This window comes from Ambystoma mexicanum, chromosome 1q (assembly GCF_040938575.1).
Source record: "Ambystoma mexicanum isolate Mex_15411 chromosome 1q, UKY_AmexF1_1, whole genome shotgun sequence".
In the NCBI taxonomy this organism is placed as follows: domain Eukaryota; kingdom Metazoa; phylum Chordata; class Amphibia; order Caudata; family Ambystomatidae; genus Ambystoma; species Ambystoma mexicanum.
The window spans coordinates 321,997,977-322,015,548 of record NC_090922.1 but is presented as its reverse complement, the minus strand read 5'-3'; the positions used below and the strand labels follow the sequence as shown (position 1 = coordinate 322,015,548).

At 45.9% G+C, this 17,572-nt stretch overlaps 1 protein-coding gene across 2 annotated transcripts in view; it reads right to left on the bottom strand.

Annotated features, from left to right (window-relative positions):
- Window positions 1–17,572, bottom strand: part of GPATCH1 (G-patch domain containing 1) — a 952,962-nt gene that overhangs the window by 568,844 nt on the left and 366,546 nt on the right. For both annotated transcript variants that reach the window (XM_069639172.1, XM_069639180.1), the window contains exon 10: window positions 8,983–9,187. In XM_069639172.1, coding sequence (XP_069495273.1) covers window positions 8,983–9,187 — 205 coding nt within the window. The remainder of the gene's footprint in view (window positions 1–8,982; window positions 9,188–17,572) is intronic.

Below are 17,572 nucleotides of genomic sequence, written 5' to 3'. Positions count from 1 at the left end.
TATAGTCCGTATCCCATGTAATGTCTTTCCTTCTCCCCAATAGGTGATGAGACGCCCAGCTGAAACGCGGTGCTGGGAGCGAGCCCCAATGGAGGGCTGAGGGGTGTACGATGTCCCAATAGATGGTAAGTTTGTTTCTAAGGTCAAGAACGAGGATTGAGTTGCGCGCGACCTTAGAGTAATGTCTTTATGTTGTTTCTATCCTTGTTTGTCCTTTTCTCTTGCAGGAATGGCCTGGCAAAGTCATACGGGACTCAGCTATCCGAAGATCTGCCGGCGGATGATGGATGCTGGTCGAAGATGAGCTCCCGAGTAAGTGTTGGAAGCCTGGAACAGGTAAGTATGCGCTCCGACTGCGGTGGCTGCTGGAATCAGGTAAGATGTGCTGCAGGCGATGGTATTGCTCGAGTCAAGTAAGATGCGCTTCAGTCGATGATATTGCTGGAGTCAGGTAAGCGGCGCTTCAGGCGAGGGTATTGCTGGAATCAGGTAAGAGGCGCTTCAGACGGCAGTGAGCGTTACGCTGCTATAAGCAGACTAACGTGAAGCGCTTGCATGCGGGCGGGGCAGGCTTAAATAGCCTGGTCCCAGCAACGCCTCTTTGCTCTGCCTTGTGGCCCCACCCTGCCACTCCCAGAAGATGCTGCACGTGCAGCCCAATGTATTTCTATGGCCACGCCCGACATGGAAGCATGTTGAGGCCCTGCAGGGGAGGAAATAACATGTGCACAAGAATAAAAGTGTGCAGAGCACACTTTCTCATGAGCCTGGTGCGGAAAGGCGCCAGGACTGGGTCCAACTGGACCCTTTATGTGATGGAGCTTGTGGTCCTTGCTCTGTGGCCATGACAGCTATTCCCAGGCTCATAGTCAGTGATCAGACAGGATTTATTGTGGGGCGCAGCATGCATGATAATGTGAGGTGGGTACTGAATTTGTTGGAGGTGGGGCGGTCTCTGATGATGGACTTGGGGATTATAGCGCTAGATGCCCATAAGGCCTTCGACAGAGTTGACTGGGGGTATCTCTGTGGGGTTTTGGAGCAGTTTGGGTTTGGTCCGAGATTCATCAGGTGGGTAATGGCAATCTACCAGAGTCTGTCTACTTCCCTCTGAGCCAACGTGGCTCTATCGTCTAGCTTGCCAATCACTAGGGGACCGAGGCAGGGCTGTCCACTGTCACTGTTGATCTTTGCTTTGAGTATGGAACCGCTTGCCAGTTGAATCAGGGCAAATAAGGCTATAGAGGGCTTTCGGGTAGGTGGGGTGGATTACAAGGTTTCACTTTAAGCAGACTATTTGTTGCTCCCCCTGATTAACTCTTGTTCTTCTGTAACTGGATGCTAGGAGAATTCGAGGGGTTTGGCCAGGTCTCAGGCTTTAGGATAAATTATGATATGCTCTTGCTCCAATACAATGGATTCGGGAGACTATTCCCTAGTTGGGGGGTCACATTCCTAGCAGGATCTCAGAAGTCCTTCGGTTTAACTTCCCTCCACTATTCGAGGAACTGATGACCTATCTAGGTGAGGAGGCAGAAGATATCTTGGTTCGGCCAGATTGCGGCAATCAAAATGCACCTTATCCCGCGTCTGCTTTAACTTTGCGCAGCACTGCCGGTAAGAATCCCTGAATCGTATCTCCGCTCACTTAAGGGAAAGATTTTGAAATGTATCTGGGGGAATAAGTGAGCTAGGATCTCTAGAAGGGGGCTTCTGAGACGAGTAGGGGCGGGTGGACTGGGGGTTCCCTATGTTTTTCGTTATCATTTAGCTGCGCAGCTCTCCCACATGGTCACTTGGGGTGGGGCGGGGGGGACAGTAGTTGGCAGCCGCAGTGGAAAACAGAACAGGCGGTCAGCCTGTCCCAGTTGCCTTATATGGAAAATAAATGTTTGAAGCTGGAGTGGGGATACTCGCTGTTGGCTACAACCAATTGCACTCTATTATCTGGGCAGGGCTCTCTGAAGATGGGGTGCGGCCACAGGGGTGGGGCCTCTTACACCAGTCTGGAATAACCCAAGTTTCCAGCCCTGACGCAAGCGAGGGAGCTTTGGGAAATGGTTAGCGGGTGGCCCAACGGACCTGCATCAGCTCTACAAGGATAATCGCCCAATGACTTTCAATGAATGCAAGGTCGCTTTTACCCTACAGGAGTCTGAGAGGTTTCGATATGCTCAGTTGCAACATTGAGTTTCCATCCACTCAAAGCAGGGTGCCAACATGCTACTGAATGCTCTCGAGTTATCGTTACAGGGTGGGACATCGCAGGTTGTGTCTCAAGCTGGTAGATACGGGGGCCCCTGTTGTGCGCCTACCTTACATGGCTAAGTGGGAAACTGATCAGGGAGGACCCATAGAGAATGAGGCGTGACTGAGAATATGGGGCAGGTTGTTAAAGTCTTCCAGATGTGTCACAGACAGGGAGTGTTCCTATAAATTCTGTTACAGATCGTACCTCACCCTGGAGAGGTTGCACCATATGTCCATACACTATTCAGCTAACTGTTGGAGGGGTTGTGATGCTATAGGCTCTCTCTTTCATATGGTGTGGAAGTGTGGTAAAGTATGCCTCTTCTGGAAGGTGGTGCATTCCAAAAGCAGGTATATCACAGGGTTATTACTTCCCATGGATCCACGAATAGTGGTGCTGGGTGACACGGAACAGGGTCATTCACATTGACGGGTCCAATGGCCACCCTAATTGGGCATCTCCTCCTGGCAGCACAATTGACCATTGCTCAAAATTGGAAAGCTGTGGATGGCCCAGTGGTTCAAATGTGGTGGGTAAAAATATGGGAGATACTGGTGGTGGATAAAATTACAGCGCTGTGTGGAGGCCTTTACAGCAAATATGTCACTGTTTGGAAACCGTTCATTGATTTTGCTGAGAACTATTCTGCTGTGGTTGTTAAGCCTCCGTTGATGCAGCACTTTACGCTGTTGTAATGTGGTTTGATCTTGGGATGGCAAATGGGTTGAAGTAGCTCAGGGGGTGGTGGGAGTTGGGATTTGCCTTTGTGATTTATCACACTTGTTTTACAGGAGGCTTTGTCATCACTTAATGTAGAATTGTGCCTGCTCTGAATGCCCATCTATTATTTCCCACAGTATGTTAAATAAAAGATTTGTGAAATAAATAAATAAAAAAGGCAACATTCCATGAGGAAAACTCTGGTATTGCCTTATCATTGTACTTCTGCGAGCGTGGTGTCCTGTGGTCCATAAAGTCAAATTCAGGGGGATATCCTGAACAGCCTGAAAAGCTGGAACCACCATAAACGCCAGGTGGCAACATGCCATGTAAGAATCCCCAAGCCCACACACTACCAGATGGAACCAGCAGCTTCCCTAACTCATTTCAAATGATCAATGATTGTAGTGCAACAATGCAAAAAGGTACATATTGTATGGAAAAAGATGCAGCCTCCCATGTGTGGGCACAATTGGGGTAGGGAAGCCCAAAGTCCCAAGACTAGTCAGACAGTCATGAAGGCCAACTCTTGTGCAGAAGAGACTTGAAATACTGCTCTCCTATCTGACTGGGTGTTCTCAAAACACGGTATGAGCGGTGGCATGGGTAGAAATAGAGAGAAATAGAAAGCATGGTCAAAAGTACGACACATTGCCCAAGGGGGACTAAAGGGTTAGAAGAGAAGACTCCTCCTCCCCCTGAAACTCAAGGCCTAAGCAGCCAACCCTAGCAGTCACACATGGCTAATTTCACAGATCAGCCCCTTGGTCATCATTGAGGAATTGGTCACCAGTAAGACGTAACCAATCACCATTGATGTGGTCCAGCAATGCCAACGCGTGTCCGGGAAGTGAGGCACTGTGCCCTTTCAATGGTCTCCAGCCTTATATTGTCGAGAAGTGGAAAAGGTACAAGGGGAAAGGAGAGGTAAGAGGAGCCAATTTTATACAAGTACCGGAAACTTGCACCATCTAGAGGTGCAGCAATACAAATAATCGCAAACTTTCCAAGGTTTCTGACAAATCTCCATCCAAGCTTCTGCCATAGATGTGTCCATCTAGCTCAGTCACACAATCAAATATTCCTTAACCCTGCAAAGTGATTTTCAAACACACACAAGACTCTGCTGAAATGAGTGTATATATTATGACGGGCCCAGTGACATTTGACTCTGGGCAAACAAGAAACGGTGTGTTGTGTGCGTGTGGACAGTTCAGGGTTTGAATTACTTTTTATGCCTGGCAAATAGATTGGAACGGGTGGTAACGGCCCGGCGATCCAAGTCAAAGGCCTGACTAAAGCGAGGGCTTTTAACGAGGGCCCTGTGCCATTACCACTCGTTCCAGTCCTTGGAACGGGTGCTTAACGCCATTAGTACACATCCTACGGGCTGGGACGGGCTAATTGTAAGTGTTTTTGTTCCTTGAACAGGACTTTTCAAAGATGGCCACCATGGAAAGGGAAGGCACGGACTCTGAACGAAGCCCCACTTCCCGCTCCATGGCATCCACACGCATAAGGAAAGGAAGAAGGAAGCAGCAGCGGCAGAGCACCACCACAATGTGGAAAGTGGGATTGGGGGATCATTTAAAAAGGGGCCCGGGTGGGTGGAAGATGTCATGCGGGAGAGGCGGCCATCAGGTGGCTTGGAACGCGGGCTAACATCGGGAGATTTAGCCCGCACTTGAAGCCTCCTGATTGGCTGGCTTCCCCACCAACGGTGCTAATGCAACTTAAACTTTTTACACTTAGTTATGAGGTTTCAATACTCCAAGAGCATACATTGAGAGGATGACCCAACACACGACATGCTCCTCATTCTCCCAGGGTCTGAAATAGCTCATCTCAGAAAACAACACCCCACATGGGATGACACATATGTAAGGGATCACTGCACTGGCAGAAGGCTGCCCCCATGATTACAACAGCTCACCAGACACTAATCCACATGCCCTTAAACAGACTAACAAAGTGGGTTTTTGTGTATAGTTTTTATTAAAATATTGACCGTGGATACAATCTAAGGACAGTAAGATATCAAACACTTATCAATGGATAATACGAATCATCTCCATATGTGCGTGCAAGTTTTATCCAATGTAGATCACAAGTGTGATAAAGTTACAATAGTGGTTACCCCTAAATCCAACTCAGACAACACAACGGTCTTCCATCTCCCCTCAGAAAATTCATATTAATGTGCAGCACCACTGGTGCCATCAGCAAGTACTTTATAGAATTCACTGGGCACTGATGAAACTATACAAACTATTGAATACAAACAAATGTTGAATATGCATCAAGGTCAGTGGCACCTATCTACACATACTATATTATAACTGCTGTAAGGAACTCATGGTGGCAACAGTAAAGACAGACACAAGTGATCACAGTTCAAGGGTGTTTATTGAACAACAAATGCAGGGTGGAAAACGCCTAAGCTAAACCTAAATCTAAGATGGGAGCAAGCCTCAATCATCAAATGAAAAATAAGGCAGTCCTAGTAGCGTCCTGTCAAAGTAAAAGGGCCTAATCTAAGAATAACCTATTGCCAATTCCTTACAACTAATTATAGAAAGAGTGTGGGATAGGGTTTCAATAAAGAAAATAAGTGTTCCAAATAATAAGTAGAGGATTTGCTTGCCTGTGGTCTCCCTTCCCCACGTTTCCAACACAGGACAAGGTGGATCTTGGAGCACAGCACACACTTGAGCTTTCTTAGCACGAGCCACCAGTTCTTTTTCAGCTAGTAGAGTAAACGATCAAGCTTTCTCAGCACGAGCCGCCAGTTCCGTTCCTGCTATCTGGTTCATCGAGGGTAAAGCCTCTTTGCATTAAAAAGTCCCTTGCCTTTGAGGCCTGATGTATCCAAAAACTAACACAAAGTTCTGCTTCACATATACTTTGGGTGACTGCTTCACCACTGGGTCCCGCTTTTCTGGGCGCAAACCCCTCAGTATTTGTATTCAACAAAGTCTCAAAACAGTACCCTTCTCAGTGAACTGATGGGTGGTAGTTTTCCAGCCCTGGTTCTCCCTTGGCCGGGCTCGGATCCCCAAATGACAAGGGGGGCGCTTCCCTTCACCTTGTCTTGCAATACCTATTGCTTCACAAATCTTGATGTGTTTTTAAACAATTCTTTTAGTCGACTTTTGGGTGGTGACTTTCCACCCCTGGATCTCCCTCCATTGGGCTCAGACCCCTTCCAAATGACAGCCTCCCTCTTCTGGGTTCACTATGGCTTTTCTCAACTTTTTAAACATACAGTTTGTGTATTAACTTTTCACCATGCAGGATTCACTTCCCTTAGCTTTTGCAATCATCTGCCGGTGAAAGACTTTTGCTGGTACAGAGGATTTTGCAAGACCCCTATATGACCACTTTGACCTCTCTTTGCCTCTTCCTAAGGGCTTCTGGTTACGGTAGTCTTTCTACCATCGGGTAATTGCCCAGAGTTGCCTGCCTGAGCACCCACATGGTGTCGGCTTCCTCTGTTGCTGGTTTTCCTCCTCTTCAGCTTCTCAAAGTTCAAAAATAGCCACTGGCTACTTTTCGTTCAACACAGTTCGGTTTCTTATCGATTCTCCCTCGACTCACCGGCTGTGATGAACCACTTGCCATTCTTTACCCTTGGACTCAAGGTTCGTACCTCTGAGACCAGCATCCTTCCCCGGCTTGGTTATCAGCAGAGGAGGGTCTCGTGTACCGTAGGCATTTGCTGTAAGACACGCTGGCCTTTGTTTGCAGTGTTAGGTTTCTGTTTGCGGAGGTTTCACGGGCCTGGCTCGAAAGGGCAAGGTCACTTATCTTCTTGTCTCCCCCTCGGTCTGCGCCGTCTTTCTCCTCCTCTTGAACTGCTGTGCTGAGTTAGCTCTTACGTTGTGCAGACTGCCTTGCTCGTATTGTGCTTTCGTGCTCCACCTTTTACCCCTGTGGGGGAAAGGAAGGGCCGTCAGGTGTGTGTGATTTAAGTCAATTGCCTGACACTGCCTGACCCTAGTGTCAGGGATATATCAGGTTAACAGTTTGAGTATTAAACCCTTGTGTTTTGTGTCGGGGGGAAAGTGCTCATGTCAGGAAAGGGGGGAGGGATGGAGTTTCTGAATATTCTGCGGGGTAGGAAGGGCAAGAGGTGTTACGTGGAATTATAGCCCTTGTATAAGGGTTCATAGTGATGTCCGAAGGGAAGGTTTTGTAAGGTTTGTGAAAAGAGTAGGAGTGTTTGTGGGACCTGTAGTCGTTGGTTACCTTCAACTGGGATTTTGGCCAATAATAGTCAGAGGGATGGGATTGGTAGGGGTTGTGAAGCAAACAGGAATGACCGGGATTGTGAAATGAACAGAGGGGCTTGTGAGAATGCAAGTGCTTTGTCAAGGTAGACTGGGTGGTCGGTAAAGGATAACCAGAGGGATGTGAAAAAGAAGGATCAGGAGCATTCGGATAGGGAACAGGAAAACAGGGATTCTGGGATGGATAATCTTTGGGTGCAAGCGGGTTGGAGAGTTTAAGAGATTGGCTCTGGCCAGAGGGGTCATTTGATCTGGGTAGGAGAGATTTAATGGGAGGAGGTGAGGTAAAGGTGTTGTATCCTATAAAAGTCTCGGCGATTTCGTCATCCTCTTTTCCTTCGGTACAATACCATGTCTCCCTTGGGTTATTCTCCCGAATACAACCTTGTGTTCCCCCATCCCGTTGAGCCTTTCTCGTTCTTTCACCCCTAGAGTTGGGATCTGAGCGGATCAGCCTTTCATGGGCCACATGAATATGGGTTTCTCGAGGTTTGTTAAGTGAGATACCCTGAGGTATGTCACACTGCACCAGCGTGGCCCAATTTGTGCCTGAAATAGTAGACCGGATCAATCCAATTCAAAATGTCTCCCTCGATGCAGAATCTATGCTCTTGATATTCAATGCTCTACCGAAGCTGCAAAACTCAATCCTGGCTAATAGGATCCTGTCAACTAAAGAAGCACTCTCCGTAGTATGTAGTATAGTTCCAGGACATTTAAAAACAACACAATATCTGAAAGTAGATTAGTGGATGGGAGAAACGGGAACACTGCATACATGGGGAAGATTACAAATGCCTAGAGAAGGTGAGAGACTCCTTCCTGTACCACTATGCAGACTGAATGCCATACTGATATTTACTCTTAGTTATTGTAGGAGAGATAGGATGAAATAGAATGACATACAGTGGTGCTTTTATTCCTGATTACGCACTGGTTTGTTTTCCAGTACTAAAAAGGAAGTCCTCTGGCCTGCCTGTATGTAATACTGGAGCATGCTCAGATCTCAAATGTCCACATACAAGTCTTCTTCTGTATCCAGCATAAGACACAACCCTTCTTAGTTGCATGTTACTAATACACTCACAACTCATAGGCCCACAGAACACGTTGCAGTAGATGGAAATAAAAAAACAACAGCAACTTTCAATGTGCCTGTGTATAGGACCCATCCATGAAAAGCCATATGTAAAAGTCTTGGCTCTGGCAAACAGTTCCAAAAACAAAAATTAGATGTCGCAAATGGGATGAATATGTGCACATCTGAATTCTCTATAAAAGACAACTTCTGGGTATCCAGAGTGGTAACTTTCACCAAGGTACAAAATACCGAAAAAATACAGAACATTTTAAATAAATATATATATGGTAGTGGGATAAGAGGTTAAAATGGGTGGGGATGGGGTTAAAAGGATAAGAAAACAGTGGGCTTGGAGGAGATCCCCCAAATAAAAAAAACACATTTTCAAAAGAAAACAGTATTTTTTGGGTATTTTGTATTTTGCTGAAACATACCACTCTGAATTTTACTTCGGTAAAATCAGATAAAACCAATTTCTGCTATGCAACCTATAGACATGCTCAAATACTGCAATCTTGTACTATATTGATTAATTTTGTGTGATTTGCAAAAACAAGTGACTGCAACCCAATGTATTTTACAATATACTCTGCCTGTAATGAGCGCAGAGTACGTAAGGCAACCTATCACAGTTCACATACCTTGTAGGGATGTTTCTCCTAGAAGATCTCTCCTCTGGGAGGAGCTCAGCTGGTGTCTACTTTGTTGTGGAATGTCACTTTGAGGCTTTTCAGAAGATTTCAGCATCACTTGAAGTGCCTGGGAATTTTCATTATTAGTAGGGAGTACTGGTCTGAAGTAATGCACAGGCCTGTAATCCTTTGGCAGGTCAGGTGGCAAATAGATCTACAAAAATAATTTAAACAATAAAGTATGGCAAGTCATCACTACTGTACATGAAATTCTGTCGCAATGGACATCATCTAACCACGATTATAACACCCTCACACGTCAATATGTTGAAATAATAAATGCAATCAATTGAGTGGCACTGGTAGTCTCAAAAGATGTATTTAACTAAACAAAAAGGAAAACCAAGTCAAAGATGGGGAGAATTGTTTATTTCTGTTTAAAATTCACCAAACACAGATGTGTCCAAAATAGACACAGGGAAATCTGGGTGAAGCAATATACAAAAAGTGTGCTAATGTCATGAAATTTAATGCGACACTCAGCTAAACATTTGGTATTTAGTTTCAAAAACAGGGCAGTTACCAGAAGTGCTCCAAAATGTGGCAGAAATGTACAATTAATATTCAAAAAAAGACCTTTGTATAGTTAGCCCATATCCACTGTACTACAGGGTCCTGGGCTATTTATCACCTGGCTGCTGAAAATTAAATGCATTCCTTGCAGAGCATAACAAAATGAAAGCCTGTGTGCAGCTGAGGTTCTGCGCATGTACAGGCCTGGCCACTTACACACTCTCGTTACTACCTCAAATATACTTTCTGCGAAAACCTCAACTACTAAGACAATTGGCAGTATGGTGGGATTGTCATATGGAGGAAGGGGACATGGAGCATCAGTAAAAGAACCCAAATGTTGTGTATCTTCATCTTACTGGTACTTCATGCCTCATACTCCAGAGTCCTTTAGAAGTAACTGTAGGGAAGGCAGCAACTCCATTTAGCCAAAAATGTTCTTGAGCAATGTCTGATCAAAAATGAAATCAGACCTGGAGCTTGAAGTCGATAGAATAATACACGTAGCTCAAGACACAACTCTGCAGATGATAACTAGCAGCATCCGTCACTGGAAAGCCACCGGCTCTGCAGGATACCTACAAAGATTGAAGGACGAATGTTGCGACGGGGGTTGCCATGGTCCGACGATGACAGCTGATCTTCAATGGACGGACAAAGAACTAGGCTCACCACAGTATCAGTTCATGCAAGAAGGCTGAATATGCAAGTTGATGATCCTCCAACTTTCAAGGATGAAGTCTGTATGTCAACTGATGCAGCGAGCTAGCGCAGGTGGGAGCTTGTCAGTCCACCGGTTGATCCACGGGCACTTTCGAAAAGAAAAACAGAAGGCGCTGACCTTTGAGCACGTGTCGAGACTGGTGTTCCCACCGGTTCAGGGCTTGAAGCACTGAAAGTCAGGCAAAGGAGCAGAGCCTCACCGGGACAGCACTGGAGTTGTCGCTGCTCAGCTTCAGGGGTCACCCAAGGATTATTAGCAGGCTGCACTTTTTGGTAGAGGTCTTGGCTCCAATGATGATCTGTTGAATGGTTGCGTGAACCCTCCTTTATCCGAGATGTGGGTTGGGAACATGCCCAAGCCCACCAATAATAAGGATCTGCACCATTCATACAGGCAGTGACTATCTTTTCTTGGATAGCCACTGGCCACAACATCTGCCCAGCAACAGACATTGAGACACCAGGGATGTGGATTGAGAATAGACGGACAGTGGAGTAAGATTGCTGAAAATATTGGGGGAAGGAGATGGCATTTAAATGAAAGGGGCACTGCCAAATGAGTGGGACAAAATGGTGTGCCACAAAAGTTGGGGGAGTGGACAAATGCCCTTGCCCCACCCATACAATTACACCCATGTAGACAGACATGGGTGTAATGTCCTCTGGCCACACACAACTCCTTCACCCCCTCCCTCCCTTAGCCCACGAAAGCCACATATTTCCTCAGGAAAGGGCACTCCATATAAGGCAGGAAGAAGTCCAAAAAACAATATGGCCAAAGAACAAGAGAAAAACCTTGTGGCACGGCCATTTTAGAGTGCTAACCACCTTTAGTAGCCATTTGTGGTAAATGCAAAAGTGCACAAGATGTTAAAAAAACTGTAAAAATACCACTCAGAGACAAACCCACCCTTCCCCGAAGGACTTGCCAGAAGACCATGAGGAAGAGAGTTTTTGAACATGAACATGAGCCTTCCCTGGCCACCAGCCTCAGTGTGCAGCAACACCATTTAGTTCCCGAGCAGGGTAAAGGAGCTCATGTAACCTGCAGAAAGTCCGCTAGACCACCATGGGTACAAAGGTCAGAAGGAACCACCCCCTCCCCCAACAGACTTATTGGGAGACCCCATGGGAATGGGACCCAACATGAACTCAAACATTGCACCACTTAGACCATCGTTTTGGCACACGGCAAGCTAGCAAGGAGAAAGTGGGCAGGGCTTAGCCCCCTTCTTATGACCGGTCATTACACACACACGCCCAGGGTGTAGAAGTCAGGGCCAGAGTAGCAAGGGAAAGCTCCCCAATCCTGGGAGAGACAGGGTGATAGAACCAAGGAGCAGAAGTGTGTTTCTTTTGGTTAATATCAGAGGTGGAGGACGACCAAGAGAACAACAGGAGGAAGGAAGGAGCAGTGGATTATCGAGGTGATTTGTGGAGCAGATGAGGTATTAGCTTAGGAGGGAATTTGGTTTTGCAGTTTGAGTGGCAAGTGTGTAGGTAAAGCAGTGTATGTAGTGATTGTGAAGCAAGTCATACGGAGTGGAAGGAGGGTGACTGAGTAGTGGTTTTGTGGGAGAAATAGGTTGCAGGCGAGAGTAGCAGTAGTCGGAGGGGGGAGTAGCAGTGGTGTGAAGGAAGGAGTAGTAGTAGTGTGGAGAAGGGAGTAGCAGTGGTGTGGAGAAGGTAGTACTAGCGTGCAGGAGGGAGTAGCAACATCAAAGGGTGGATGTGAGAGAAATACTGTGAGAAACATTGGTGACTCAGGAGAGAGGAGAGAGAGTAAGGGTGGGAGGCAGGAAGACAAAAAATAGAGAGAGAAAGAAGGGAGTGAGCATGAAAGAGAACCTCAAATTTAAAAGGGTGTCTGCAAGGCACTTACCAATTCCCATAAAATCACCAACAACTGGATAGAGTAGGGACAGTTAGGAAGTCCCTCAGGGAGTTTAGATAGCCAGCATTTAGATCATCATCATCATCTCTAGCACAAGACAGCTTTTAGACAGTAGCTGTCAACTTCATTAGTACTAGCTGGGGGTGGGGGGCACGGATGCCTGTGATAGGGAGGAGGGTAATAGACTAGTGAGAGGTGGCCCTAGGGCTCACAACGGCTTAAATAAAATCCCTCAAACCATCTCTACAACTTTGGAGAGATTCTTGTGCCATCTGTGACAGATAACGTATCTATAATGTTGGATTCCCGGGCCACAAGAAATATTTATGATTGAGTAATGTCGCAGACGGTGGAAAACTCTTTAAAAAGCAAGATGCTGGAAAAACAGGTGAGGGAAGTAGATGGTACGATGCCATTGTCAGGGCCCATAACTCACCACAAGTTTGAGCTACAGCTGATTTGTAAGGGGATCACAGAGAAACAATCTGCTTTTAGTTGAAGGATGCACCTCCGTTGTGGCTGATTTGGGGATGCCCTGGTTGTACCACATTATCCTAGAACTGACGTGGGTCACTAGACAAGTAGAATTTAAGTCATCCTTCTTCACAAACATTTGCTTTAAGGAGAGTGAGTAATGTAGTGAATGGGAAGGTTATCAGCCAGTATGTATCCTGCTAAGGGAGTTGTCAATAACACTTTATCGAGGCAGTGATTAGACTGATGCTCCATCATCATCATGACTTTGCAGATATTTTCAATAAGAGGCAAAGTATGACTGCAAGACTGAATTGGAACCTTGAACCCAGATTCCTTGATGTTATTTTAATGCCCTAAAGTAGGAAGAGAATCAACATGTGAAACAATAGAGAAAAACATGACTAGTGGTCTTATTAGCCATTTCCAATCTCCCGCTGCTGCTCTCTTTTTCAAACCTAGAAAGAGTGGAGAATTGAGGACTTACAGAGATTACTGAGCTATTAATAGGGTTATAACCAGGAATCGGTATCCTCTTCTACTCGTTGATGCTAATCGAATTCAGGGAGACATTTTTTTCAATAAATTGAATTTTGGGGTAGGCAGGCGTATCATTTGGTACAAGCTTTAGAGGGCACTGAGAGGAAGACACACTTTTAAACTATACTGAAATTAGGTTGGTTGTGTTCCCCAAGTGATGTCTTTTGGTTTACATTGTGCTACAGTTGCTTTTAAATTCTTCATCGTGGAGGTCTTGAGGGAATTTTATGATGTTATTGATGACATTTTAATATTCTTGCGTGACAGTCAACAACATCACCATATATCAGAGCGGTTATAAGCAATTTTCAGGAGAATAGACTATACAAAACTAAAGATTTGTCTATTTTACACAGAGAGAGTACATATCCTTGGCATAACAATATCTCACCAGGTGCTGCAAATGAACATGAAGAAGGGATGTCCACTCCAATTAGTGTAAAGGAAGACTTGTTTAAAGGGATTTACAAACTTCTACTAGAGGTGTATCTAATACGTAAAAACTATACCCCCACCTTTTCCAACGCAAACACTTTCTCACAGCATGAACAACAACAGACTAATACCCGAGCCGTTTACCTGACATGTCCCAACACAAAGGTCAGGCAGAGGCAGACAATTACCGAAAACTACTGTAGGTGAAAGGCCCCCAAAATATGGTTACTTCTCCACAATGGAGTCAATGAAAACACATCCCAGGAGGGAATGAGACCAAGACCAAGTGCTAGTGATATAAAAGACGTATCTAAAATTAGGGCAGGCGGAATCTACTCTGCTCACGCAGAGAGTGCTCTGCAGAAAACAGGTTACAATTTGGTTACATACAAGAAAATCGTCATCAGCTGTGGGAAGGCCTAGAGGGCTCATGAATGAATGGGATTGGTTGCTAAGAGCGGGCACCTATAAAATCCATAGGGTAAAAGGCACTTGGTTGGCTGAAGGGCACGTGGTGAAGTGATGTGCCTCAGGTCAATCGGTCAGCTGGGCTCATCGGATTGGCATGTGGACTTGATACTTCTTCTGTTTTCTTTTGATACACTAACCATTTGACATTTGCCCTTGTGGCCACACACTCTCATTCATTCAATACCATGATCTGTTTGTCCGGTAAAACTCAAGGCCTGTATCTTAAACACTTGAGGAACATAGTTCAAAGGCGGGTTATTTATTGCTGGTCATAGATTAAGCTTCACCCACTAAATACTGAGCTCAACCTGTTTAAACAATTCTGGATATACTGGCTGAGGGGTAAAGCTTATGGGGTTGTTGTATGGTCAGGGGTGTCTGCCTGATAACTACAAAGAAGATTCCAAATAAATGGCTGAAATGACTAGGTCACAAAAAGCACATATCATTATGGGCATACATTTCATTGCGGGGGTTCAGTGATCGAGTGCCCAAACATCATGAACTCTCTGCTGGCCTATTTTGACATCCCGATGGGCCGGGGAGAATTGAGATCTCCTTGCAGTATGGTTCCTTGTTGTACAATGAAACAGGGCTTTTAGAACACAATTTTATATGCAGGCCTTTTACATGTGGCTTGCTGTGTTGCACTCAAGTCATACTGTTTTAAAGCATACTATATTTTTCATCGGACTAGACAAAGGACAAAAGGGAAAGAAAAGAGCTCATCGAGAAATAAAACATGTCCTTAAATCAATGTTCATTGTCCCTAGAAAAGCAGTTTACATCTCAGGGCCAGTGCGTGTATCCTTAGCTGGGAGCGTGGTTTGATGAGAGTGATTAGCTGCTATGTCCTGTTACACGACATTATACATGTATTTACATTTCAACTTATGAAAAATGAGGTAGCTTGGTGCTGGTGTGTGCAGTTTTACACTGGTCATGCATTATGTCGCTGCAATCTATCATCAGGAGCATGTCTGTATCGTAGGTTAACATGCATCATATTTCCACCGTGAAGATTTAACCTGGGGACTCCTAGTTACACATATGTATTTATATTGTTCACTCATAGACACATTGGCCCTCCATTAGGTTTACACGATCCAGCATAAAAAAGGCACGTTGGCTCTGTCCATGTTAAGGCGTAAATAAACACAAAGGTCTTTTTTGACTGTCGACTCTGCCCTAAGGGGCATGGGGATTATGTTTTTTATGGCCAGGGCCCGAGGGGTGTGGGGCAGGTTTATAGAAACAGAGAGCTTTTGCTCTGGCCCTTGCTCTGGGCTGTATCTGGGTCAATGAAGTGAGACGGAAGGCAGAAGATACAGTGTGGATTTTGTTGCATTCTTGCAGTCAGCCTTCTCATGGGAACAGAACAACTGCGGAGACGGCACAGGGGAGGAGGTGGGGGGAGGAACTTGCTCGCTGTGCGCGCCTGGCGGGAGAGCTGCAGGTTTGTTTTGAAGCCTCACAGCTGTTTTAAAATTACAAAATGGAGTTGGTGATTTACAAAATGGAGTCCTATTCACACCTCTGGTCTTGTATTGTTATGGGTGGTGTTACAAGGGAGGTCACAGTTCCTAGGGGTATTCCTGCACGAGTGCTCCAGGGCCGGGGCCCTGAACCCAAAGCAGCCACGACTGGGCCTACCCAGGAAATGTAGGAATAGGGGGGGGGGTCAAAATTCCCCCTCCTTCCACTCACTACACACACCTGAGTACATAGGGATAAAAGGCAGAGCACAAGAGCACACTCCAAGCAAGGCCGAACGCATGAGTAAACAGTCATTCCAGGACGGCAGTTTAAATGGAGAAGAAAGGCGGGGAGACCTGAAAGGACATCAAGGAGGGAGTTGCCCTTGCACTTGTCCTTTTCAACCGCGTCCCACAAATCCTCAGATGAAAGAAACATAAGACCAGGATTCGCAGCTGGCCCATGGCGCTGGCCCATGGTGTGACAGATGTCGGCGGTACATGGCACCCTCCCGAACTGATAACCAGGGGGCGGGGAGATGAGGTTGCCATTGTGGTACCGTCCTTAACTCCAGCGGCAAAGGAACCGCCAACGAGTTCAGCACAGCAGGTATGTCAGAAAAAGCGAATAGTCAACCAGACTGTGTTAGGGTAGACGCTTCAGGGGAAACTGTAAGAAGATAATTAGACAAACTGAACACATTGGTACCAGAGATAGAGTGGTCCAGCACCACAAGGGCATCCAGTCGAAGGACTCTGGCTGGTACCCCTCTGAGTAAAAGAGACTGTATTGAATATTGGGAAGAAAGAAAACTACAAGAAACCAGGAGGCCATAGGGAAGGCCGGAATGGAGAGTTAAGGTGATCATACAAGGGTCTAACCAAATCCTCTTTACAATTGAAAGTCCTTAACCCATTGTTGAAGTTTTGACATTGTAAAATAGGTGTTTCCACCCGGGTGAGGGGAACGTCGTGTGAACTATAATGATATGAACCCCACGCTTACTGCAGGCTAACAGAGTGACCCAGCGAGACAAGATCACCCTTCGGAAGGCTCGGTTTAAATCAGCAAGCGCTCTGGAAGGTTTGAGCCCAGATGAGGGGGGACCTCACGAACCTAAGGGACTGTTTAAAAAGACATTAAGACTTTATGAATATTACAACCGTGCAAACCCTGACTGGGGGCTTTACAGAAAGCCTGACTGTGGGCTGAGACCTGGTTTTAGGTAAAAGGGAAGAACCTAAGGGGTCTAGAGGGACTTCTTGTTGAAAACTGAACTGTTAATTTGGCAAATGTGAACCCGGCTGAGAGATGCATATAAATTAGGTTGAGCACAAATACACCCATGAACATTGTGATGGCAAGTATGAATCCGACTGAGGGATGTCCACAGTGAGTGGTTGGTCTGAACCCGATTGAGGGAGGCTGACGACAGAGAAGGATCCGAGCCTGGGTGAGGGGGATCCAAGGGTAAAGGGTAAACACGACGCAAGAGAAAACCGAAGGAACTTTTGTTTTGTAGTTTTGTCGTATCAGGCACTCTGAGGCAAGAGACTTTGCATAAAAAAAGACTTGGGCACAGAAGGCCTTGATACTGAGAAAAGGAACTGTAAGATTGTGCCGGAGAAGCCCAGGAGTGTGCTGTGCTCGAGAGTCCCGCATTGTCCCATGCTTAAAACGTGGGGAAGGGAGACCCCGGCGATAACATCCTGACTTTTGTGAACACTTTCATTTCTTGTGAACATTATCCCACACTATTTTGTAACATAGCGATAACGTTTGGCAATAGGTTTCTTAGTATAGGCCCTTTTATTTGACTAGACTCCACTTGGACGGTTTTATTTGATGGTCGTAGCTTGCCCCCATCTTAGATTTAGGTTTAGATGAGGCGTTTAGCTCACCCACTTTACAGTTTAATAAACACCCTTGAACTGTGATCACTTGGGTCCGTCTTACTTTGATGTCATGCCTTTCTTACACTACCTGGTCTGGACTCTGGGGGTGGTAATATGA